Source organism: Papaver somniferum, chromosome 9 (genome assembly GCF_003573695.1).
Source record: "Papaver somniferum cultivar HN1 chromosome 9, ASM357369v1, whole genome shotgun sequence".
NCBI lineage: Eukaryota > Viridiplantae > Streptophyta > Magnoliopsida > Ranunculales > Papaveraceae > Papaver > Papaver somniferum.
The window spans coordinates 33,497,588-33,523,581 of NC_039366.1; the positions used below are offsets into that span (position 1 = coordinate 33,497,588).

The following is a 25,994-nucleotide window of genomic DNA, read 5'->3' on the forward strand; positions in this document are numbered from 1 at the left end:
AAGACGACTAACATAGATAGACACCAATGTAGATTCCTAGATTGTTGACTTAAACTTTTTATATCTAGTACCAACCATAGTGTAGTGACGCAGCTGAAACAAACAGACACTAGAAGCACATACTCCATTTAGGGGGAACTATATATCATTTTACCTATGGATCATCTCTATCCACATATTAAACAAGAAATGTGCATCTAATTGGATATCCATACTCACAAATACGCATCGATAGGGCCAAACAAGAAAAACGCAGAAGGGATGTCAAACCAAGAGACGGATTCATCGGGTCGGAGGCATAGCTCCCTTCGTGATGTTTTACAAAGAAAATGCTGATTGGTGTTTTCTTGGCGGTCGATAGCTGCGCCTAAGCTTAGATGGCGGGTAGACCTTCTCTCTGTTAGTACCGTCGAATCCTAGTTTTTGTTTCTTCGATTATAACTTTGTTCATCGGGTTTACTCCCTAAATAAGGTAGGCGTGGTCCAATGCTACCTGTAAAGAAATCTGGTGATCCTGAATGGATGTATGTAGAGTATGGTATTATTCATTGAACAAGGCTGACTTCCCGTTAGGGAATAAATTGATCCTTGATTGCATATGTCTCTTTTTTCTTCTAATTGTAAGGAAAATAATCCCATCATATAAGCAAGCGGATCCCGCAGAGTAGAAAGAACACAATCATGACTTTCACTGAGTATAAGATTAGCTGAGGCATTAATTTGTTCGAGGAAAGATGCCAATGTTCCACCTAGCATCTTTCCTCAGGCTAACATGTTTTTTTTTTGAGGATTCATTGTTTTCAGTTTGTATGGCTTTTAGTTTTCGGCTTTTCATTTTTCCAGCTATTTGCATTTACGCCAACATGTTGTTTTTGCTTGCTCAAATCACATTCTCTGCTGAAGATAATGAAGAAACATTCATGTAGAACGATTTTTTGGGGATCATGGTTTTTTTGAGGGGATCATGGTCCTATTAGACCACCTACCCTATAGTTATAAGGGGTGTCCTAAAGTATTGAAATGACTAACCTACCCTTAACCTAATTTAATTTAAAACCAACCCAATAACCACCTATATATATATATATATATAACCACCATCTCCCACCATCGCCGATTACCACCACCACCACCTCTGATTATCACCACCACCAACCACCGATTACCACCACCACCTCTGATTACCACAACCACCAACCACCAACCACCACCACCACCACCACCACCACTATATATATATAACTTAATTTAAAACATTAACAAAGATATTCTCACAAACCCATTACATGTCATTCGTTTTTGGTTGAATAAATGAGAAGTAATCATTAAAATGAGTTGAAAATGGAAGTTGTAGAGAGGTTTAATGGAGGGTTTTTTCAGAGAAAAGTTCGGTTATCAAGAATTAATTTTTTCTTAACCGAACTCATAGTTCGGTTGATTCGCAAAAAAATACTTTTAACCGAACTCTTTGTATTAGAACAACACAAGTCCATAAGTTCGGTTCCTTCGCAAAATAAGGATATCACCGAACTTTAGTTAACGAAAATAATGAGAAGTCCACAAGTTCGGTTCGTTCGCAAAAATGTTAAGTTTTCTTTGTAACCGAACTCTATCTTTGAAACTTCGTAACCGAACTCTACCTAATTCGCCAAGAAATAAATTTCGTAGTAACCGAACGTTTGCCTAATTGCATATATGCATATATAAGCCCAGTTCGGTTGATTCGCAAAATATGTTGAAGTTTGCGAACCAACCGAACTTCTAACACTAGGTTACTTTTAACCTGCAGTTCGGTTGGGAACTTGATTGCGTTGAAGTTTGCGAACTAACCGAACACACAAGATGTACCCAAACAAATTGTTAAGTTCAAAGTTCGGTTACCTACCATTTTATCCTAGGTAACCGAACATTACACTGTACGACCAAAACCTCCATTAACGAGCGAGTTCGGTAACCTGCGTGTTTGGAAAACATAGCCGAACTACACTTTCAGGTGTGTTCGGTTACATGTTCTTGACATATGGTAACCGAACTGGCCCAAATCTACGTAAAAAATTTCATTTTTTTTGAAAGTTTGGAGCAATTCAACCAACATTATCTAAGTTTGAAGCCTACCTGGGTACCCAAATACCATTCCTCCGGTTGTGGTTGGTAAAATCCATCGTTTTTCATGTTTTCCTTCTTCATCTTCTCTAACTTTATTCTCTCAATAATTCTACTTCTTTAAAAAAAAACCATCTGATTTTTTAATCTCACTAATTATCTTTAACTTAATCATCTCATTAATCAATTACACTAACTATTATTAACACTAACTAATCATCACCCAAAATTAATCAGGAGGATTATTTAGATATTAATATAAATATCTAGATAAGGGGTGACCTAGATTTATTTCTAATGTCTTTACCCAAAATAAAATCATGGTCCCAAAAAAAAACATGGTCCTCAAAAAATCGTTCTTCATGTAGGTGCGTGTCGTGCACAGAGGTGCACCAAAGGTCCAAAACGCGCATCCATGACAGGCCGGGCGGCTCTATCACTTATCAGGCTTACTTCACAGGTAGCGCCCCTTAAAAAGAGCCCAAATTGCAAGGTTTACTTATACTTTCACTTAACTTCTTTTACTAGCTCCCACTTGAACTGAAAATCACATTCCAGTTCCATCGAAGTCGAAATTCCGGCATTTCCCCACCAGTGACTTCTTTTGAAACCCCAATTTTTCTTCGAGAATAATGTTATCTTCTCTTCGCCGTTCAGTGTTTCAGACAACAAGAGGTAGTAGTAATTCAACAACTGTTTCTCTTATTAGGTTAAGGAGATCTATTTTTATTCACGACATCCATTCTTCATCTTCTTCTTCGTTTGTAGTGAATTACTTAATCAATTCATGTGGATTATCTGAGGTTGAAGCTATTACTGCTTCTAAAACTGTCAATTTCAAAACCTCATCAAACCCAGATTCAGTTTTAGACCTACTTGAAAACTACGGATTCACTAAACCTTACATTTCCAAACTCATTACTTGGTATCCAAAAATTCTTAAATCGAATATTCAGAAAACCCTAAAACCCAAATTCGATTTTTTCAAATCTAAAGGACTTTCTGGAACTGACCTTGCCGAGTTCTTCCTCTCTTGCCACCCAATAGTCCTTAAGACGAGCTTACAAGACAAAATTATTCCTTGTTGTGATACCCTGAAAAACATTGTTCAGTTTGACAAGAATGTGGTTGTAATTATCAGACGCCATTCATGGCTTCTTACCGGAAACGTATATCTAAGGAAATTGATGGTCAACATTGAGCTTTTGAAAGATGAAGGCATCCCTCAATCGAATGTTTCAAACTTTCTTATCAACCAACCAAGTGCACTTACAATCAGCTCCAGTAAATTTGAGGGGATTGTGCAACAGATTAAGGGTATGGGTTTTGATCCTTCAAAAACTACATTTCTTCGTGGTCTCCAGGGATTGATAGCCATGACCGATGCGACCTGAGAAACAAAAGTGAATACTTACAGGAAATGGGGTTGGACAGAAGAAGACATTCAAAATGCATTTTGGAAGCGTCCTCAGTGCATGATGCAATCTAAGAAGAAGATAATGTCAACAATGGATTTCGTCGTGAATCAAATCGGTTATGATCCATCATCTATAACCAAATGGCCAGACATTTTTACTTATAGCTTGGAGAAGAGGATTATACCCAGGTGTTCTGTTTATAAAATTTTAACCTCCAAAGGTCTAGTTAAGAATCAGATTTCCCTATCTTCACTTGTGCAAATCGGCAATGAGTCCTTTTTGGACAAGTTTGTGATCAAGTTTGTGGTAGAAGCTCCGGAACTATTGATGCTATACCCAAGTGCAGTTAAACCTAGAGCTACCTAGGAGTACTTCTGGGGGATGTTGAGAGATATATGGGGTGTAGCTTATCTCAATCAAGGTATGCAACTTGACATCTTTTTTTTGTTGATGAAAATTTATGATTTCCTGTTGTTATAGGACTAAAGGGGTAGTAGTCATACATTTTGATAATATGTATATAGAGTAAATTCAATATCTCTGAAATCTCGTCTCTTGTGCCTAATGTGCCGGATAAAACTTAATTCTAGCTTTGAGAAAAGATTTATACTTGAGTGTTCACTTCCAGAATTTCAATCTCCATGGGTCTGATTAAGCATCAATTTACTCTGTACTCGCTTTTAAAAACGACTGATGAATCTTTTGTCTATGAGGTTTGTAAAGGAGTATGTTGTAGGAGTTCCAGAAAGTTGGAAAAATTGGAACAAAGTGGATCAGAACAAATAACTTGTCCAGTGTCAGGAGTGTGTCTGACAGAATCAGCTATGCTCAAGTGTTTAAATCCTAGAGGAATATTAAATTTAGGTCCTGTGAACCACTATTTCTCAATTTCTTTGCTTGATCAGTTACTGGAACCAATTGCTAGAAGTAGTGAGTGCGAAGATGGCGGCACCACCAGCACACCATAAGCACTGTGGATACACTACCTGCTATCTAATGTCAACCAATGAGCCGGGATACAAGAAATAAAAAATGTAAGAAAAAAAAGACAGGCTCTCTTTGCAGGAAGGTCTGAAAGCCAAGAAATTGCTTTCCCCAATAGCAGTAGGGAATGTAGGATATGGATGCGATGAAGGGAAACTTGAAACTGGAGTAAATTTGTGTACAGTTTTAAGTTTTTAAGAAATGAGGCAAGCTGAGGGATCATATTCATATCATATTTCAGTTTTTGTGTCTCATGCAAACTGGAGTAAATATTAATATCATATTTTAGTTTTAGCGCACTCATTATGATTCTTTGGTGTGACATAATATTTTTGTTTTCATGAGATCAGGACTATCCTGATACTTCAAAGCTTTGTGGTCACGTCCTTGTTTAAATAGTTCATATGAGGATCATATATGATATGGTAATAAGTTACACTAGTTTTGGGCTATGAAGAAGAGTATTTCTATCTTAATGAATCTGACCTTCGTGAGATCATACATTTCTGTTCAGTGTGGTTTACTCATGGGGAAGATTTTGTTATTTTGTTTTAATCATGAATCTGGCCTTTGTTATATCATACATTTCTATTCACTCCGAACTTCGTGAATCTGACCTGCACAAAATAGATAAGTTTTATCTGGGATGGATTTTTAATCTGGACATGCATTGAAATTTAGACATAAGACCTGCATCCAGGTCAGTTGGGTTCGGTCTGAAATGCAAATACTATGCAATTCAAGCAGCATAGTATTCTGTGTTTTAAAAAGCAGAACAAACAAAACAAGCACAGGCACAAGGGAAAAAGAAAAAAGAAAATGCGCCCACCGTGGGGCTCGAACCCACGACCACAAGGTTAAGAGCCTTGCGCTCTACCAACTGAGCTAGACGGGCAGTTGTTATTAGCCGCAGTATTGTATTTAATATAGACGTAATATTATCAACAATACATATGTTCTCAGAAAAAAAAAAAAAAAAAAAATTGTACATTTCAACAATACAAATCTCAGTAACCTTAGTTTTCCATCAAATTCCAATTGCCCAAATGAAATCCCAATCACCTAGGCCAAATACTAACTTTCTCCTTTTCAAATTTGACATACATTGCAGAAACAGCAGCAACAAAATAAATCTGAATAAAAACAATAGATGGACTATGATAATTCAACACACTCTTACCAGTAGCCAATTCCACCAACAACAATGCAGCTAATCCTAAACCAGCTAACCTTCCATTAAGCCTCTCTGTATATCTACTAAACCCCATATCCACTTTCACCCCACCAGATACTGGTTCTTTTAATGGTACTGGTGGCAAAAACACATTACCACCACCACCACCACTACCATTTGTTCCCTTTGACTTCTTTCCTTTTCTTAGCTCAGCTTTCTTTCCTGTTCCACTTTTGTATCTTAGTCTTACTTGTGCTAGTTTGTTCTCAAAACTGTCTTGGTCTTCTGTTGAGGTTGATGGGGTGTCTGGGGTTGGAGTTTCAGTGGTTTCTAATGAGGAGGATTCATTGTTTTCAGATTCTGTGGCTTTCCTTGAGAAGGAAAGCAGTAGTGATCTAGAAGAATTTGCTGGTGAGAATTTTAGGGAGGATGGAAATGGGTTTGCAAATTTCAAGGATGAAGATGATGCTATGATTGCCATTTTTTATCTTTGATTTCTTTCTGGTTTTTCTTGTTTTGTTTGTTTGAGTGGATAACTCACAAACTGTTTTCTAGCCTCTCGTCTCTTCTCCTCCCACAAACCGAGTTAAGTGAGTCGGATTGGATGTGGTGCCCAATGGATACTACTAGGGGCTTTTTCTGATATACACCCATTTAATAATGTGTTTTCTAATATACACCCGTTTTTTCGATAATTCCATCCGTTTTTTGAATAAAACAGTTAAGGACCGTTATCTTTACATCTGTCATACAATTGTTAAGACATGAAAAAGTCTAAAAACCCCCTGCGGGGAAAACTCGGTTCTAGTTCCACTGAGTGAATACCCTAGTCGACTCATAAAATGGTGCATATGCACGTCGCATGACCTGTAATATTCTTGGATCGGATTCGATACTAGAACTGTCCAGGCCAGATTTGACAGAGACGGGTTGTCGATTGCTACTAAGGAAGACGGGTGTTATAGGAATGGGGATAATACAAAGCGACCATTGGATTGCGGCAGAACTGCAACGAACATCCTGCTATCCTCACCACGACAATACCTTATGACCCATGGAAATTAAAAGCAAACGAAGAATACAAGTACTGGTAATCCAGCGCAACTACCGAAAGCAAAAACAATCGTTGTTCTGCGAGTACCTGCAACACAAATTTCTTTATTAGCATAAACTTACTTGAATTCTATGGTTTACGGAGTCATAATCTTTAATCTCTTGAACTTCCTTTTAAGAATCTATACATGTTTTTATCAACAGTACGTGTATCTATCAAAATTCCATCCAAAGCCTCTTAAGCACAAGTACTAAAACACGGACACAGATCCATGATGGGTTCTAACTAACAAAACATCAAATAAAAGAAGACAAAGAATGAGAAGATTGGCAAGAAAATTTTACCATGTGATGTATCATCAGCTGGTGTTGGCGACCACGTGAGACGAACAACACCAGAGGTTTTAATAGAAGTGTATCTCTTGAGACAGACGAGATGAGCATCAGATATACAGAGAAGAAACGCGACATAATGTTCTCCTGTCCCATTTTGTTTCTCACTTAGGGTAAAGCTGTAATTTTATAGTTAAAATGAATCTCCATCATCGATCAGTTTTGCCACATGTATGGCTAGATATTAAGAATCTGAGACATAATGTTTCATTAGATGGTGGGTGTACTTTAGAAATATTCAAAAAAAAAATGGGTGTAGTTTTGTAAACAGGTTTTCAATTGGGTGCATATTGTAAAAATTTCCATACTATAATTAGCTTTTATATCTTCGTAACGTGTCCAATCACCTTCCATTTCTTTGACCATGTGTACTAAAATTAGGAGTCCGATTTTGTACACACTCTCTTTAACGAGTGCTCTCGGAATCTTACCTGAGCTGATGAGTCCTCACTTGTCTTGCAAGTGTGTCAGCTATCGTATTATGCGCACGAGGAATATGGATACAAAGACGATAAGACTAATGTTCTGTATTTGTAAGTTGGAAATTAAAATACTGATGAATTACACCAGTGTACTTTGAATATGTTTAATGCATTCAATTCCTTTTTAGCACTACTCTCAGCTAATTCGATTACTTTGAATACGTTTTTTATTATAAGTTTCTTATGGGATGATTCTTATTGTCGCTAAGCCACTGTAAACAAATGTGAAAAATAATGTTACCTGGTAGGAGGAAACTTCCATTAGAGGAGCTATATAGATTAAATAACATTTCATTATCGAGTTCACGTCATGGCCAACTGGGAAACTCTTATGAACATGTAAATCAGACCTGTAACTATCTTTTCTTCTTAATATAAACTTTTCTTTTTAAAAAAATAAAAAAAATGCTTAAAAAATAATTGGACACACATTTGACTATGAATGCCTATAAATAGAGAGTTATATCTTGATAATCAGATGTCAACTGCTCATCCAAGTTCCTCTGTTTTTCTCATTGGATTTCTCTTGGTTTTGGTTGGTGCAGACATAATGCATGTTACTACTAGCTATTTCGTTCATGTGTTTTTTTCTTTCTTCTTGATAGATCTTGCTCTTTATTTTCTTGTTGATATTTGAGACGCTAATACAAACATTCTATCACTTCTAATGACATACAGATACATCCGCGGTGAAGCATGTTATATTGGGGAACCTGGGGTGACGGATGTGTGTCTTCTTGGTTGTGATATTAAGAGTAGCGTGGGGCTGGAGGCGTTGCATGCTAGTTGATTTAATTGTGGTGACATTTGTGGAGGCGTCAGTCGCTCTGTCTGCGCAATTGATATAACAACTTGGTCTACTGTTTGTGTATGCTGCAGGTAGGGATATAAATGGCAGCTTTGATGGATTGTTGATAGCTGTAGGGTCGGCATGGCCCAAATCATGTACTATCTTAATTTCCCGTTTCAATTCTTTGTAATAATAATTTCCATGAAAACGTTATTCGCTTGTTTGATTGTCAGTTAATTTGATCATAATAATCATATCTTCAATTCTGTTTGTAATTTTTTCTACCACTGGTTCTCAAGCTTGATTAATGGTTGTGTTTTTCTTTTTTGTATTGCAAAATGTTTATGCAGGTTTTGCAACAATTTAATTAATTCTGTAATACAGAATCCGAGTGCATCTGCACCCCCACTAAATCAGGGGTTCAGATGAAATAGGTTTGAGAGAATTTCAAAGATGAAGATGATGCTATGATTGCCAATTTTTTATCTTTTTGATTTTCTTTCTGGCTTTCTTGTTTTGTTTTGTTCGAGTGGATAACTCACAAACTGTTTTTTAGCCTCTCTATTCTTGTCCTCCCAATTTTCATATTTTTTGTTTGTTTGTGACAAATTCCTGATGGGTCAGATTGGTTGGGGTGCCAAATGGATGCTCTCTCAGATTCTATGTACTAAATTAGCTTCGATTCTTTTGTAACGTGTCCAAGCACCTTCCATATGCTTAGGGGGATGTGTACTAAAATGAGGAGTCCGATTTCGCACACATTCTCTAACGAGTGTTCACGTAATCTTGCCTGGGCTGATGAGTCCTCACTTGTTTTGAAATTGTGTCAGCTATCCTATTACGCGCACGAGGCACGCCTGTGAAGTTTGTTCCAAGGTCACAACGACTAGGCCCGTCTACCTCTAGTTTAATGATATCTGTGAATCCATATTTCATAGCATCCCACAAGAAACTTAACATTAACCAATTTGAACCAATTGTTCAACCTTGAGGGTATTTGTTCTTTTAAAATTTGTGCACATTTACAAAAAATATGCGAGAGGATATTTCAGTATTACTGAAGCCAACTTTGGTGCAGTTAGCTTGTTAAAGACTGCAGAACCCGATTGGAAGCTTTTGGAATCGGGTTAGGAAACAATAAGAGATACACAATTTACATACATAAATGTAGACTATGTACTTTAATCTCCCCCGAAGGAGAGCCCATACAATAAGAACAAGTGAAAAAGAGAGTGCACTGAGAAAAGAATGTAAAATTGTTACAGTTAGGAAATCACCTTTCCTATCAGATCAATACTAGACTTCTTGTCCTAGTGATCCAAAGCCATCGACTGGCCAAATCTACAAAAACAGCATCTAACAAAAGTGAACTTTCACTCCCAAAACAATATTAGTGACGAAAACGCTTGGGAGCTAGAAAATAGCAAAATCACTTCCAAATTCCAATTATAGCAAAGCCAAGTTAATTATGACATCAATTTGGCAAAAACATTGGAGCATGTGTTAGTGAGAGACGGTTGGGTTGTTGGTTGACAGGATTTTGAAAGTAGATTGATGAATTTGTTACAGTGTTTAGAGAGAATTTGGCAACAAGACTAACAATGTTCAGAAGTTGAGACAATGATGGATGCTGCGATGATAAGGTTGGTGAAATTGGTTCACTCATGGAGGAAGTGTAAGTTCAAAACGACGCTGATTGTTTTGGTGGTGTTATGTGATGATGAGGATATAATGAAGAGGCACTGTTGTGATGTCCATGAAATTGCAACACTTCTGTGCAATTGTGCTGATATTACAACTTACAAAGGATTTCAGTTTAAAACAACCTGTATATGCAATTCTCATGGTTATAATCAGGATACAAGTTCAAAGACAAATATAATATTCGACAAGATTCTTTGTAAAATAGTTCTGGCATCCGTCTAGTAAGGAAGATTGAAAGGGTTTAGGCCAAACCAAAACACATTCATTTTTCCTTTTTTGACCATGGCTTACCAAACCTAAGGTTAATACCTATATTATTTCATGAAAAACTGGTTTGCAGCTGGACATTCCAGTTCTTATCACTCTTCTTTTTCCACTTGGAAACAATCATATGTAACACGCCTGCTATAGCTTCTTGATGTGCAGATATATCCGTATGACTTACTGGTAACATTACTAGTCTTGCTATATCTTTGTCCCTCACACACACACACGTATAAATGAAAGAACAGATTAAACAAAACTTACCCTGAAAAACACCTTGCCTTCAACAAGACTATACGGAATAGAACCAAAATGGCGTGAATCATTTGAGGAATATATGTTATCTCCCTGGATCCAAACATGTCCTTTCGGCACCTGTTCCAGACCAGTAAAACACAAAAGTTAAACAACATAATAACATTAACAACATTCTTGAGAGAAGCTTAAATTGTAATGGAACTGACACTTGAGAACCTTGAAGAAAAAGCAACATATAACTGAAAACTTGTTACAAAACGCTTCGAAATAACAACAATCCTTACCGTAATAGTTCGACATTTCTCCGAATTCTTGGGGTCGACAATGTAAGTAACAGTATCTCCTTCCATACCCATAATTCGCTTAACAACAATCTTTTTTGGATTCTCAGGTGAGCGTGCAGTCACCATATCTCCATTACGCACCTTCCCTAAGCGAATCGATATCTTTTCTGACAAAATCCAATCACCTGTTAGCTTCAGAGTTGGAAGCATACTAGGACCATGTCCCTGAAAAGAAACAGTAAAAATGACAAACCTTTCGAACATAATTGTTTCAGATAACAGACAATTGGAATTAGGATTTGCTTACAAGAAGAGGACTGCAGATGTAGGTGTTAGTAACATGAAGAACGCAAAACAGTTTTCCAGCTAGAAATGTCTTATCAAATGCTTCTTTCACAATGCTCTTGTATTTCAACAGATTCCTTAATCCATTCATATCTCTGAAGTCTGAATTCGCTTCTTTCTGTGATTCTTCAGCCTTTTCAGTTCACAATTACAAGAATTGCAAAGGGGGTATTTTTAAATTGACACCAGGAGATGAAACCCAATTCCACGAATTCCTTAACAAAAATTCTATCTTCACATGAAAATGATACTCAAACTAACAGAATTGATGAATTCGCTCCAAATTTTGAGAATTTCCTGTTAAAAGATTGAAATTAGAGAAAAAGGGGGCGTAGATGCATACCAAAAGTAATTGGTACTTGTCTCAATTCCTTGTGTTATGGAAAAAATGTTCAAGATGCAGATTCTGGGTTTCCAGTAATGGAGTTTTTAACTGATGTTCTTGGGAAACTGATGCAATATCTTACCAATATTGGGTTTTTAGGATTGGAAAAAACAAAATATCTTTTCCTATCCGTCCAGCACCGTTTTAGACCGAAATGAAAATCGGAATTTATATCAATCAACCCCAAATTTATACCCGATTTACATCGATAAACCCGTTTCTTTGAACTTGATTTTCTGCAACATTTTGTTGAATTCGTTGAGCCCGGATCAAAATCGTTGCACCTTTTTTTAGTATCCTCGAACCATTTATCTTGGTGTGACATGCCCATTTTGCGGCTAAACTTTTTCAAGGTAAATGACCGGCAGTCCTATGTGGTTCAGTGAATTAACTTCACCCACAAATACTCAGCCTTGCACACTTACATAACAGAAGTTTTCTTCTTTTTCAGACTCTTGATGCTCTCATAAGTATAAGAGGTTTGTCATGTACTTAAACAATTCTCATACAAATCAGCAACACAAGAACACGAAGATATAATGCAACAAACTCATTTTATTGCACCAAAGGAAGATTAAAAAACTTATGTCCAACCAATGGACTAAAAAGGCCATCACCCTCATGGTGATGCCTTATTCTCTCAAACATGAGACTAACTCTCTACAATCTCTCTTTTATGTAAGCCTACTGATTTTCTAACTCCTTTACACTATTTATACAGTGGTTACAATGACCAAAAACCGAGCACAACACTTGTACACGCATAGAATAGCCATGCGTCCCGCAAGGTAGTTTCATGAACGCCAATACATGTGCATATTAGCCAAAATCTATCCAACCTTCAACACTGTTCCAAAGTAGTTATGAATACTCCTTTTAGGTTATTAATTTCTTTTATAACCGTTCTCCCTTGTCTCACACCATTGACACGCTTATAAAGCCAATGACAAACATTGCGCTACAATCGCCTCGGGCAATCTCTTAGCTCTTTTCGGTTATTCATGCATCATATGCTTCACTTAGCCAACTTGCTCGACAAGAGCAATGCTTACTCTTGCTTTACTAGCTTGCTTGCACTTTCCAAGATTTTGCTAGCCATGGACAAATGCATAAGCCAACTCTTGGCCTATTCTTCATTCTCACATCATCCTTGAGTTTGGGGCAACTCAATTCCATGGATATGCATCAATGACAACATCGCATGTTGCATTTGTTAACTTGGCCTTGTCTTGCCTTTTTCAATGGAGCTTCATTGTGTCGGCCAATAAGCTTCATTACTTGGCCACTGACTCTACAGTGTAGCGCCATCTTAGAGCTTTACTGGACCTGCAGGGTTCCGCTATTTTAACGCGTCATGGTCTATGCAGTGTAACGCCATCATGGATGAACACTGACTAGGCCGGTTATGATGTACATCGTCGTTATTGCGCTTCACTATCCAGACATGTAATAGACCTCCCCCACCCAATCTGTTCAACGTCCTCGTTAAACGCAACAAAGTATACTCGTTATACTTGTTCTTCGGCCTTATACGCTTCTGAGCCAATCTTAGAAATCAACAAATTTGTTTGTTCTTTGTCCTTGCAAAAATTTGCTTCCTATTACCAGATGCCATCACTTAGATTATTGCCTTGTCATGAATCCTTCTAACTTGAACTTTCTTGTTGCGTCGCGACCGCTTTCAACTCCATTCCAAGTCATATATCAAGATCCAAGTGCAACTTGAAATTCCTCTTGCTAATTCCCTGATTAGGCTTGAATCTCACTTGAACTATATACGCTTTAGTGTACGCAAGTAATGATTCTCCCCAACTGATCTCAATGATCATTGCCATAGTCTTCTTCCTTCATTCTTCGACTTTAGTTGTACCATGCAAAATAACATGACTTATACATGACTTTTCCTTATTCTTCAATCATGTTGTGGGTACGCCAAAACATTTCCAAAGAACCAGCACCTTGTTGTTCTTCGCTCGTATTGTCACAACATCATGATTGAAATGCATGACTTTAGTATAATCATGACTTAGGACTACCCATGACATAGCAGTGTCACTTTGGACAAAGTATCCTCTTCAAGCGTCTTTGAAACCAACAAGCCTCATTGTTCCTTCAAACTTCTACGCTTTAATGTAATCGAGAAACAAAATGTTCTTCCAATTCATGAGTCAATATTAACTCATTTTACTTGATGGGCTTAATTCTACATTCTTGTTGTATTACTCCATGCCTTCGCTACCAACATGTCGTTGCAATTCTATATAACTCTCAACAACAAACTCGTCTATGCCACCAACTCTATTTTCTTCTTTCACTTTCAGCGTCTTCCATTACATATTTTGGATTAATATGTTATGTAGCATCTGCCAACATGAACTAGCTTTAGTTTGAACGAAAGAGACAAAAACTTCCTCCTTAAATACACTTATTCACTACCACCTTACATAGAGAGACAATTTCCAACACCAAGGTCCACATGATCCAAAACTAAAAGTATACTCAAACTTAAGAAAATATTCACACCAACTGATTGCAAACTTGTAAAACCAAACAAATCTTGTAATAATGACTTCATCATCTCTTTTAAGCAGAAAACAAGGAAGCGAGACAACACCTACTATCCCCAATATTGGAAATTGCATTGCCACATGCACTTTTCTAACTATAAACGTTTTTATGCAACTCCCATAACGAAGAACAATATAATTGGAAGTTAGTTAAATACTCTTTCAAACTAAGGCTTGCATGTTGTTTTAGATTTCATGAATATTCTTCAAGAATGACCTCATACAATTCTTATGAGGTATGAGGTCATACGAATAACACGCACGCGCGGAAAGCTCTCTCTTCCGCTTAAGGTGTGCAATAGGGTGACCCGCACCTATCATTTTTTCTGTTGGTTTTACATCCTTTAATCAACAAAACCGCTGTACAATGTTCCTTGGATATTCAAGCTTGGTATTTAGATGATGGCACTTCGATTGGAGATACACTGATGGTCGCGAAAGCCCTACATATTATTCAGCAAGAAGGTACAACCTTAGGGTTGCATTTAAATGTATCCAAGACAGAGGTTTTTTGGTCGTCCATAAATAACATGAATTTGGAGGAAGGGGGTGTTATCGTCGAATATTTGTAGACCAACTGAAGGTGTTAAGCTATTGGAAGGACCGGTCAACTTGAACTCTCGGTTTTGCACTCGTACGGTAGTTGATAGATTGCATAAAACTATGAATTTGATGGAGGCTATTACTAAGATGAAGGACCCACAATGTGAGCTGCTTCTACTAAGAAACTGTTATGGTATCTCTCGGCTTTATATCTCTATGCAAACCACCAAGCCCGAGCACTTACGAGAGGTGCAACAGATGTTTCATAACCAACTACACCAGTTTCTGTGACACCTTATTATAGGGGTTGGACCAGGTTACGGCTTGATCCAGCAGAGACTTGCCACACTTCCTATTAAGCATGATGGTATGGGTGTTTACACTATGGATGACATAATGGAATATTGTTACCTGGCTTCTTTTATGTAGACTCGATCCCATTAGTGCACTATTCTGCGTGGGTCTGGCTTAGTTGGATTGAGCTCAAATTTCAAACACGCACTCACCAGTTATAACCAGGTATGTGGTAACGATATCTCTTCACTTCGCATTGATGACATATCTATGAGTTCATGTGCGATTAAATACTTTGATGCAGCGAAGAAAGAGTTACCCCTCGTTTTAACATATCTGAGCGTGATATTGCGCTTTGGCAATGCAGCAAAAACAAGCATGCACAACACTATTTGTTGGCTATCCCTATTGAAGGGCTTAATCATAAAATTGGGCCTAGGAAATTTTGTGCCCTGCTCCGGTATAGGCTTGAGATTTCACTTTTCGAAGAGGGATGGGTATGTTCCAACTGTGATAGGGAAATTGATATTTTTGGTGATCATGCTTTGCATTGTTCCCATGAGGTCGGTCTTAAATTCAGGCATGATCTAGTACGTGACACCTTTGCACACATGTGTTACCATTAGGGCTATCAATGGGATACCGAATTCTGAATTCCATAACCAATAATCCGAGTTCCTATAAGAAATTTTCCGACATAACGGTAATCGGAAATCGGTACTGGAAAATCATCGGTAATTTTTGTCTTACCAGAATGGTATCGGTTGAGGCACTTAGGGTTAGGTTAATTATCGACACCGGTAATTATTGTCACGCGTGTATGTTGGACATGTTTTTTTTTTTTTTGTAACTAAGTAACTTTGGAACATCTGTATTTGGTTACTTTCAGTTTAGCTTGTATTTTGAACTGATTTTCGTTCTGAAAAATAAGTAATATAAAATTATATTAGATAACGGTATTTATCGGTAATTTTACCGATATCCGGTAACTTAACGAAACGGTAGCAGTTTAGATTTTAAGAATTCCTCCGAAAATTATCGGTATCGCAATTCCGATAGAAATTATTGGTAACGGTACCGGTAGAGGCAGTTACCATTTCGATAGGTTCCATCGACAGCTCTAGTTACCGTACAGGCGTGCCGGCTTGGAAAGAGGTGGATCCGAGTTTCCTTTCCGACAATGGATTGGACTTTAGGCCAGCGGATATTCTGGTCTACAATTGGGATAACAGTCGTGACATATGTCTGGATGTAACTGGTGTCATTCCTTTTACGGGAGGTGGTGTACGCACTTTTGTACCTGGTCAGGCAATCAACAATGTCGTAACTCGGAAACGCAACTAATACCTGGAAAAATGTACTTCCCAAGGGTTTGGTTTTGTGATTCTTGCCTTCACTACTCCGGGGGAACTTGATGGAGATACTATCAACTTCTTGAAAAGATTGTGAAACTACATGGCTAGTCACGATGCAAATGTTAATATGGGGGATTTCCTTTTCCATTGGTTATGGATGGTCATTCAAAAGGGGGTTGGAGCACACCTTGTTGCTCGAGTCCCATCTAATTTCTTGTCTTCTAGTAACTTAAATGATGAATAATAAAAGAACCGAATTAAAAAAAAAATCCTGACGGACGTAACTATCCGGGAAAAAGAAAAAAAAAACACTTAATATTTGTAAACAAAAGAAGAAAAAGAAAATGTAATCCCTTGATGTTTGCTCTCAAACCAAAAGCAAACCCAGTTGAAACAGTTTCTTCCTTGGATTATAACCTATGAATGTTTTCCATTCAAAATATTTATGCAACAAGAGTTCTTTAGGCTCGTGCTTTTGCACGGGCTAGTCTCATATAATTGCTTCCTGTTTTTGGCTCATAAGATGCACAACTTATTTTATAACTCTTCGTATTGGATAAATTTTTGATGTGGGCGTTCTTTGATGGAGGCATGAGGGACAAATCAGGAGTTGACATGTGTTTTTCATATTAATTGAGTCCAACAAATTTTGTTTCCAAAAAAACAAGACAAGTTTATTTTTTGAGAAAATATTGGTTATTTTAATTGCTTATATTTTATCTTTGATATTTTTCGAAGCAAAATTAGTTGAATCAATTAATATGAAAAACACATGTCAACTCCTGATTTGTCCCTCATGCCCCCATCAAAGAACGCCCACATCAAAAATTTATCCGTTCGTATTAGCCGTCTAAAAAGGATCCCAAAAAAAAAGAAGGAAAAAACTGGTCAATGTTTTCATCAATAAGCATTGACCGTGGGCCTTATCTAGTGTTGCATCTAATACACACAATGGCACAATTTTTTAAGCAATTCATAAGCCATTTTATGCAAGGAAACCCAAGTGATATTTCTAAGAGAAGCATGACATACTTGAATAGGTTTTTGACGTTTCTCCAAAAGATCTGTTTTGTTCCATACCAAGGCCACAATAATGTTGGGACGGCCATGTTTCTGTAGCTTCTGTTACGTAAGAAACTCCTACAATGGTTAGAATTGAAATTTAGTCCAAGTCCTCTATATTATTTCTGTATAAGTGATGGCAAACATGAAATGATAAATGTTAGCACCGCTTACAATTTCATCCATCTACAGCGAAAAAAGAGTATACTGTATACATAAATGCCCTTGGAAGGATCTAAAGCACAATCTTTACCAATTAACTCTACAGAAGGAAAGGATCTCAAGTGAAATAGTTCTATACATGGAATTTTGCTACTGCCCTCCAAAGGGAGTCCAAATAGATTGGGCTCCTAAAAAGGCAAGAACAGCCTCAATTACATTGTACAAATTATATCACTTTTAAGGGCCAGAAAATAGATGTTCAGTTTCTGCAGAGGACAATGTTTTGATAACCGGTCCGGGCGTCAAATCGAAAAAATATCGGGTCAGGGGTCAAGTGGTCCAACCAGTGGTCCAACCAGTGGTCAACTCGGGTTTAATGAGTCAACTACTAAGGAGCTATTGGTGGAACACGTGTGACCATAGAAGAGAAGAAGAAGTTGTGCTTCGATTACATGAAACGTGTTTGTAAGGGTTTTATTGTCATTTACTCCTTATATTGTTTGCATCGAGTACGTATATGAAAACCCTATCCTAGATTTAAACATAAACCACCAAACTCTGTTCTAAACATCTAAACGGCAGCTTCCTCCGTCGCTCCCTCTTTGTTCTCCTCTTCACTTTCTTTCGTTTTTTTTCCTTTTTTGTTTTTGTTTGTTTTATGGTAAAACAAATCAATCTATCTCTAATATCTCTGCCAGTAGCGTTAGTTTAATTGTTGAAGGAAACACTCAGCTCAATTTATCAGGATGAGTGATGAAACTTGATCCATATGGATTATGGGAACAATTAGCCATTTTGTGTCTTCTGATTTACCATGTATATGGCAAACATTTAAGCTTTGGAAGTAAAACAAGACGATTTGACGAAATTGAAATCTTTTTACAGAAGAAGAAGAAAAAAAAAGGTGGAGAAGTGACCGGTGAACCGGCTAAAAATCCAAATGAGTCAGGCGATTCACTGGTCGAACCGGCCGGTTCCGCCGGTTCAATGGTTTTTTTAACATATTACTGAGTCAGTGTTGATCCGAACCATTTACTCACTGATTCACCGGGTTACTGGTTCAACCGGTCGGTCCGGTTCTTAAAACACTGGCAGAGAACTAAAATATAAAGTGCTCAATAGTAGATGTCTTCTGCTCAACTCTATGCATATATAGTTCTATTAATGTAGTACCTTTTCTGGCCTGCAGTATCCCATATTTCAAATTTGACTGTAGTAGAATTACACAAGACATTCATTAGTGAGAAATGAAGCTCCGACGGTTATTTGATACACATTTTAGAGCCCGAATTTTGTTGGTTCTCAAATAACCAACACAATATCTGCCATTATAGCAGGAAGTTCTTTAATTAGGTGTACACCATTCAACTGAGAAGGATCATACATCTCTGTTCTTACTTTTGATGTCTGTTCAGACAAACAATGAACCAAGCGAAGATCCATACAACTTCTGCGGTCACCTGAAATTGTAAGGTTTATGTCAGAAACAGGAAATCATATTATCATCGAGTAACATATATATATTGGATAGAGTACGGAAGATACGTATCTAATTTTACATTTCTCTCATTGGTATCATGACAACTGCAAAATCTAAATCTAATTGTAAAATTGATGAATTAGATTTTACTTCGACGTTTTGTGTTTCATCTTTGCAATGTACAATTTGTACGACTGAAAAGATGATAAAGGAAGTTTTAAAGAAGGAAAACACCTGAAAAATAAATAAATTGTGTTTCCAAAGGATTTAAATTTAAATTTAAAGTTATTACCTCTTCGTTAATGGCTTACAATGCTCGTGTTTGAGATTGTATCACCACTTCAAAAGAACTGGTCAGGAAAGCTAATTTCAAAGTGTATCTTTTACTTCAACCACATACTTCTTCAATTTCCATTATTTTGTTTGATTTTTATCGACAAAACAACTCATCACAAGTCAATTACTACCACCATGGTACTGGAAGACCTTCATTCTTACCACCATGGAAAACCATCCATATTAGTGAAGCAGAACTGAATTTTTAGTTTACAATCAAGACATTCTGGGAAACGTACCTCTTACGAAATCTCTTACCCTCAATAGAATATGTGGATTTATACCACAAGGATTCAATGCAATTTTTTTACTACTTCTTCCAAAAGTCAAGAATGTAAAAAAAGCTGGTCAGTTTAGACCAATTGGGTTAATGAACTTCAGTTTTAAAGTGATTACAAAGATTATATCCTCAAGATTTGGAAGATTAATACAAAGAATTATATCTCCTCAACAAGGTGCATTTATAAAAGGGAAAAACATACAAGAACAAATTGTGCTGGCTTCTGAATTGGTGAATGAACTTGAAATTAAAAGAAGAGGTGGAAATTTGGGCATGAAGCTGGACATCTCTCAAGCCTATGATTCACTCAGTTGGGAGTTCTTATTCCAAGTAATGAGGAAATTTGGATTTTCAGAAAAAGGAATAACTTGGCTTCATATTTTAATGAAATCTGCAAGAATATATGTACTGTTGAATGGTGGTCCTGTGTGGGCTACTTTCAAGTTGGGAGGGGACTCAGACAAGGTGATCCCTTATCACCTCTTATATTTTTTATAACTGAAGACTTATTGAGCAGACCAATATCAAGAATGATCCAGTCAAGACAACTACAACCTATGATTTCAAGAAATGGAGTGCAACCATCCCATATTTTCTTTGCAGATGACATATTTTTGTTCTGTAATGGTGACAACAGAAATGTTAAAAAAGCTAGCAGCTCTTCTTAAAGATTATCAAGATGCTTCAGGTCAAATATTCAATCTTACAAAAAGTAAATGTTTCATTGGTGGAACTAGTGAGCAGAGAAAACATCCAATTGCTAATGAATGCATAATGCCTCTTGCTACTTTTCCAGACAAGTACTTAGGTGTAATTCTAACACCAGGAAGAATCAAATCTCAACATGTTTGGAATTGTGTAGAACAAATACAAGCAAGCTTAGCAAGATGGATGGGTAAACTCTTATCTTTTCAAGAAAGACTGGTTTTAGTCAAACATGTTCTCTGCAGCATTCCCATCTACAGTATGTTAGTATATAAATGGCCACAAAGAGTTCTAAAGGAATGTGAACAAATTATTAAAAATTTTCTATGGTCAGGTGACCCTGCAAAAAGAAAGACTATTGTACTAAAATGGGATAAGGTATGTTCTCCATTTGAAGAAGGTGGTCTTGGCTTGAGAAGATTGGAGATAATGAATAAACCAATGCTTATGAAGCTTTGGTGGAAAGTACTGAATAGTAAAGAAGAATGGGAAAGATACTTTCAAGGAAAGTTCTTAACCAAGAATGGTGATTGGATTGGGTACTATAAGAAGTCTTTTATACTTCCAGGCTTGAAATGGATTTCAGAAGATGTGAAAAATTCCACAAGATGGATAGTTGGTAATGGTGCAAAGATATCAGTTTGGTATGATACATGGATAAAAGAAAAGCCACTGGGTGAATTATATCCAGAAAATGCATACCTTAATCAATTTCCTGATATGAGAGTAGAAAACTTAATAATTGAGGGAAAATGGGTTATGCCTACTGAATTACTAGAAATGGTCTCCGCTAATGAACTACCTGTAATTAGTTTGGTGGAAGACAAAAGAATATGGAGTGGTACAATGACTGGGGAATTCACAGTCTCTTCTGCAGCGGAATGTATCAGAACAAAATATCCTAAAGTGAGCTGGGCATCTCAGGTATGGGATCATTCAATACACCCTAGTATTTCAAGCAACATTTGGAAAATTATTAGAAACATTTGCCCCACAGATGAAAACTTGAAAACCATAAAATTTTAATTAGCTTCTAGATATTGTTTCTGTAAAAAAATGAGGAATCCCTAGAACATATTTTTTTGGAAATGCAACTATAGTGAGTTAATATGGAAATGGTTAGGAGGGATGTTCAGTTTCAAAAATCCAAATTCTTTTGAAGAAGTATTTAGCTTTGCAAAACATAAAAGTCCAGCAGTTGGTGAAATTTGGAGATATGTTGCATTTATAACTTTTAAAGAATTGTGGTTTCAAAGAAATAGAAGTGTATATGAAGATGAAGTATTCAATGAACACAACATCAAGACAAGAATCTTGAAGCTTACTGCAGAAGGGGAAGTTAGAATGAAGAAATTAATGTGGAATACAACTTATGATTTGCAAATATTAAAATGCTTTGGTATGAAATGCAGAAAGGTCAAAACTTGTATTGTTAAAGAAATCTATTTCAAGCTACCACAGAAGAACCAATTACTCCTGTTTTGTGATGGAGCTTCAAGGGGTAATCCAGGTTGCTCTGGATATGGTATTATAGCAAGAAATGATACATGAGAAGTAGTAATTGCCATTGAAGGAGGTCTGGGGATTGCAACAAACTTCTTTGCAAAAATTATGCAGTATTATGTGCAGGAGAATGGGCTCTTTACAATGGTTTCAGAATTCTACTTTTCAGCTTAGATTCAAAAGCAGCTATAGCAGCATTTCAAAATGCTAAAGTCCCTTGGTTTGCAATATCTAGATGGGAGAAAATATGCAATTCAGCTATTAAATATGGTTTTATTCATAACTACATGGAAGTGAACTTCTCTGCTAATGACTTAGCAAAAAGGGGAGAAAATTTGCAGAGAGAGGAACAAAATATATACACCAGTAAACCTCATTTCCTTGTAAATCTAGAAAATGAAAAGAAAAAATACTATAGGACAGTTTAGTATGTAATTCCTTAGTTCTCTTTTTTTGTTTGTTTGGATTGATTTTCTGCAATCTTTTGTACTCTTGATGCATTTGGTTATTAATAAAATTATTACTTAGCAAAAAAAAAAAAAAAGGAAGAAGAGGGGTTCGTTGAATGATCAATATGTTTTCGGCGTTAGTATTTATGCATCTGAAAAGTCGTGTACGGGAAACCCATCTTCTCATGTATTCTTCACCAAGAGTAGCGTCTTATCGTATTTAGAACTGACGTAACGATTTGGCGTATTTTCGTTTAAAACATGGAAATCGTATCTCTTCGGCAAACTAATCATTCATTTAGTATCTCTTCTAACGATCTAGTATCTTTACGTTCATAAGTTGTAAATCGTGTAATTCCTACGTGGCGTACTCTTATTGGTCAGAATGTAAGGAATGTTGTGGTGCCGACGCGTCACCAAAATCATTCTCCTTTATATTAAGAAGAATTGATTGATTCTTAGCGTGATAGTTAGGATACAAGTTCACTGATCATGGGACAAGTTTAATTTTCTATAATTTTCTTTGATGTTTTATTAACATGGATAGGTTTAGATGCGTTAATACAAGTCAAATTTATTTAATCACGTAACAGTTCTAAACAAGTAGTTGGGTGAAGGGTTGGTGTTTTTTTATTTTTATTTTGGATATAACTTTTTCTTTTTCATTTTTTATTATCAAAACAAGAAAATAAGAAATATAAAATTCGTCTATTTGATTTTAATAATAAAAACATTACCTAATATAACATTTGCACAAGATTAGTAACTTTAAATCTTGAGCATGATGTTCTCTTGATATAATGAATATTTCATTGATATATCCTTCTTAAATGTTTTAATCTTTTCATTTTAAATGCTCAAACATGAGTATTCTCATAAGTTATTATCAAACTACGGATCTTCAACAACAAAGTGCTGAAAGGGCACATGAAAAATAAAATAAAAAGAGCTTGAAGAACAAAGAATTTAAGAGCGTTGAAGATTCAATAAATCAAGAAGCACTATGGAAATTGAGTTGGAAGTTCATTTTTTTTTGTTTTGAATCCATATGTAATTGATAGTTTTGTTTTTCACTAAAATTGAAAACTTGGAGATTGTTAGAGCATCACTCGGTCAAACTCACAAGTTTTGGTATGTCAAAATTGTTGTCAATGTTGATTGCAAAAGACTATATCTTAATTTATAGTGTATTATAGTCAATATCGGATTGGGATTAGAGAATGGTAGTTGAGTATCATAGAATTCCCCAAATGAGCCTTGAATATTCAAGAACAACAAAAACATATACGATAATTTCATCAACAAAGGTACGTGAAGATTAACTATTATATTTACTCATTATTCCTATCATTTTATCTACAAAGACAATGTTGTAGGACTTTAGTACTATAATTGATGAATGTCTTTTATTTTAATGAGAAAAAACAGGTTACTCTTCAACATTTTTTAATTCAACACGTGCTCGAGTCAAATTGTATACCCTTCCGAAGAAGCATCAAAATAAGTGGTATCTCTCAGGAATTATACAAGAAATCAAGTAACTAACGGAGACTATCCCACAAGTACAAATCACACATGCCTACCGAGAGGCAAACCAAGCTGCAGACAAACTGGCGAATGATGCGCTCGACCAACAACAACAAAACACAACTACATCAACAACAAGAATTTGGGACAACATTTGCCCATCTTTTATTTCAAATATTGTAATGGATGATAGGAATGGGGTACCATATAACCGCACTACACGTATCGCACTTTAATCCATTAAAAAAATACCACCTTTCAAAAAAAAATCAAAATAAGTGGTTGGAAAACGTCGAACTATTACAACAAGGATTGTTATTAATTCATCTTTATTAAAACCAACTGAATTCATATTAGAACCCATTGATTATCTTGATTAACACATTGATCTCCCTACATAGATTTGAGTTCGTTGAATTTCTTGAAATATTTGTATATCAAATCTTGATTTAGTTTTCTCAAATGTAAGTCATGAGTTTTCTCAAATGTCTTACCGTGCACTTTCCCGCGTAGATTTGAGTTCGTTGAATTTCTTGAAATCTTTGGATATCAATCTTGATTTAGTTGTACCCATTTTCTCCTTGAAATATTTATCTTCGGATATCAATCTTTATTTGGTTGTATCCATTTTCTCCTTGGAATATTTTACTCATACATACGACATCATTGTTTTTAATCCACCCTGCACATCATTGGTTTTAATTCACCTTGATCAATGATCAATTACTACTTGACGGGTTTGCTTTGTATTCAATTGAGATTGGGATATATGTATATCGCAAAGGTTTGCACGTATTTTTTACTTCGCAATCATGAATTTTTGTTTTTTCGTTTAATAGAAGTAGTGTATTTTTTTTTATCTTACTTATGTGATAAGCGTCCAACTTTAATGTGTGACACTTTGTACCCCACTCCCTATAACATCTCTTTTGGAAAAAAAAAATCACATCACGCCTCCCAATCAATGAAATTTATGACTAAAATCAGAGAGAATTTGAAATATAAAGAAAATTTTGCTAATCATTTCAAAATTCTTTTTTACAAACTAAAGTTATACCTCTTCGTTTGAGAAAAAGTGATATTTTTGTTTTTCAAGGAGTGTAATCTTCTGTTCTTACTTACGTAAATCCTCGGTTTTACATGGCTTAAGGGTTGCAAAAGGAAAATGGAAAAAGAAAATACGAAATATGATCGAGCAGTGAGAATGAAAAAAATAATGAAATATAAAAAGCACCCTTAACTTCAATGCACTAAAACAAAATACCGTGCAACATATATTAATTATACCATGTTTGCATGGAAACCTAATTGAGGTTTTAAGAGATAATTCTATTTTGGGGATGTCGCTTTCGGCTCAGGGAAGAATAAGACTACGGGGTTGTTTGGTAATCATTATTTTAATGGATTATCAGCTCATAATCCATTATGAAAATTATAATGGATTTTGTATGTGTTTGGTAAACATTATAATAATTGATTATTTTAATCATAATTGAAAAAATCAATTATTTCCATAAACAGAAAAAAGTTGTTTTGAAAATTTATTATAATCAATTACTTTTTCAAACAAATTTAAATTGAATTTTTTCTTCTTATTTTCTCTAAACTATCAAGAGAGAGACATAAAAACTACATAGGACTAAAAAAAATCCTAGATCATTGTTCTTTTCTCTCCTTTTTGAAATCATCATTCTAAAATAATTAATTATTTGAAAAAAAGTGTTTGGAAAAATTTATCTTAAAAATGATTATATCAAAATCATTTATCAATTTATGATTATTTATAATCATAAATAGATAATCATAAATTTTACAAAAGAAGGCCTTTGTTTATAAAATGAGAACCGATTATTTTAATTTTTAAAAACAAGTTTTAGTTGTTTATAAAAATAATCGATTTTTTAGATTATATTTAAAATAATTGATTATTATAATTGATACCAAACACCCACTACAAGTGAAATAGTCGTTTATTCTTGAATTTTTATACATGACCAAACTACCTTTCGGACTTGTAGAGAATTTGATAACTTAACTAATTTTCTTCTGATTTTTTTTTTGATAAAGAATAATTTTTTTTTAATGGCTAGAGTT

At 35.7% G+C, this 25,994-nt stretch overlaps 3 protein-coding genes, 1 long non-coding RNA gene and 1 other non-coding gene across 6 annotated transcripts; 2 read left to right on the plus strand and 3 right to left on the minus strand.

Annotated features, from left to right (window-relative positions):
* Nucleotides 1-2,625: 2,625 nt before the first annotated feature.
* Nucleotides 2,626-5,116, plus strand: LOC113309184. The gene is made up of 2 exons (XM_026557595.1): nt 2,626-3,942; nt 4,245-5,116. The coding sequence occupies exon 1, from the start codon at nt 2,736-2,738 to the stop codon at nt 3,495-3,497; it is 762 nt and encodes a 253-aa protein (XP_026413380.1). The 5' UTR covers nt 2,626-2,735; the 3' UTR covers nt 3,498-3,942; nt 4,245-5,116.
* A 211-nt stretch (nt 5,117-5,327) lies between these two features.
* TRNAK-CUU lies at nt 5,328-5,400 on the minus strand. The gene has a single exon. It is a non-coding gene; the product is annotated as a tRNA-Lys (tRNA).
* Nucleotides 5,401-5,446: 46 nt separating this feature from the next.
* On the minus strand, nt 5,447-6,283 carry LOC113313228. Its single transcript, XM_026561969.1, has one exon. The coding sequence runs from the start codon at nt 6,158-6,160 to the stop codon at nt 5,564-5,566; it is 597 nt and encodes a 198-aa protein (XP_026417754.1). The 5' UTR covers nt 6,161-6,283; the 3' UTR covers nt 5,447-5,563.
* Nucleotides 6,284-8,075: 1,792 nt separating this feature from the next.
* LOC113308526 lies at nt 8,076-8,645 on the plus strand. The gene is made up of 2 exons (XR_003339857.1): nt 8,076-8,142; nt 8,286-8,645. It is a non-coding gene; the product is annotated as an uncharacterized LOC113308526 (long non-coding RNA).
* Nucleotides 8,646-9,535: 890 nt separating this feature from the next.
* On the minus strand, nt 9,536-11,788 carry LOC113308964 (mitochondrial inner membrane protease subunit 1-like). Of its 2 annotated transcripts, none has more exons than XM_026557401.1 (4): nt 11,215-11,788; nt 10,908-11,132; nt 10,630-10,740; nt 9,536-9,738 (listed from the first exon to the last, which is right to left on the minus strand). In XM_026557401.1, the coding sequence occupies exons 1-4, from the start codon at nt 11,341-11,343 to the stop codon at nt 9,694-9,696; spliced, it is 510 nt and encodes a 169-aa protein (XP_026413186.1). In that variant the 5' UTR covers nt 11,344-11,788; the 3' UTR covers nt 9,536-9,693. The 2 variants fall into 2 exon arrangements, with proteins under 2 accessions (XP_026413186.1, XP_026413187.1); XM_026557402.1 differs by having other exon boundaries at nt 9,536-10,223.
* Between the last annotated feature and the right edge of the window lie 14,206 nt (nt 11,789-25,994).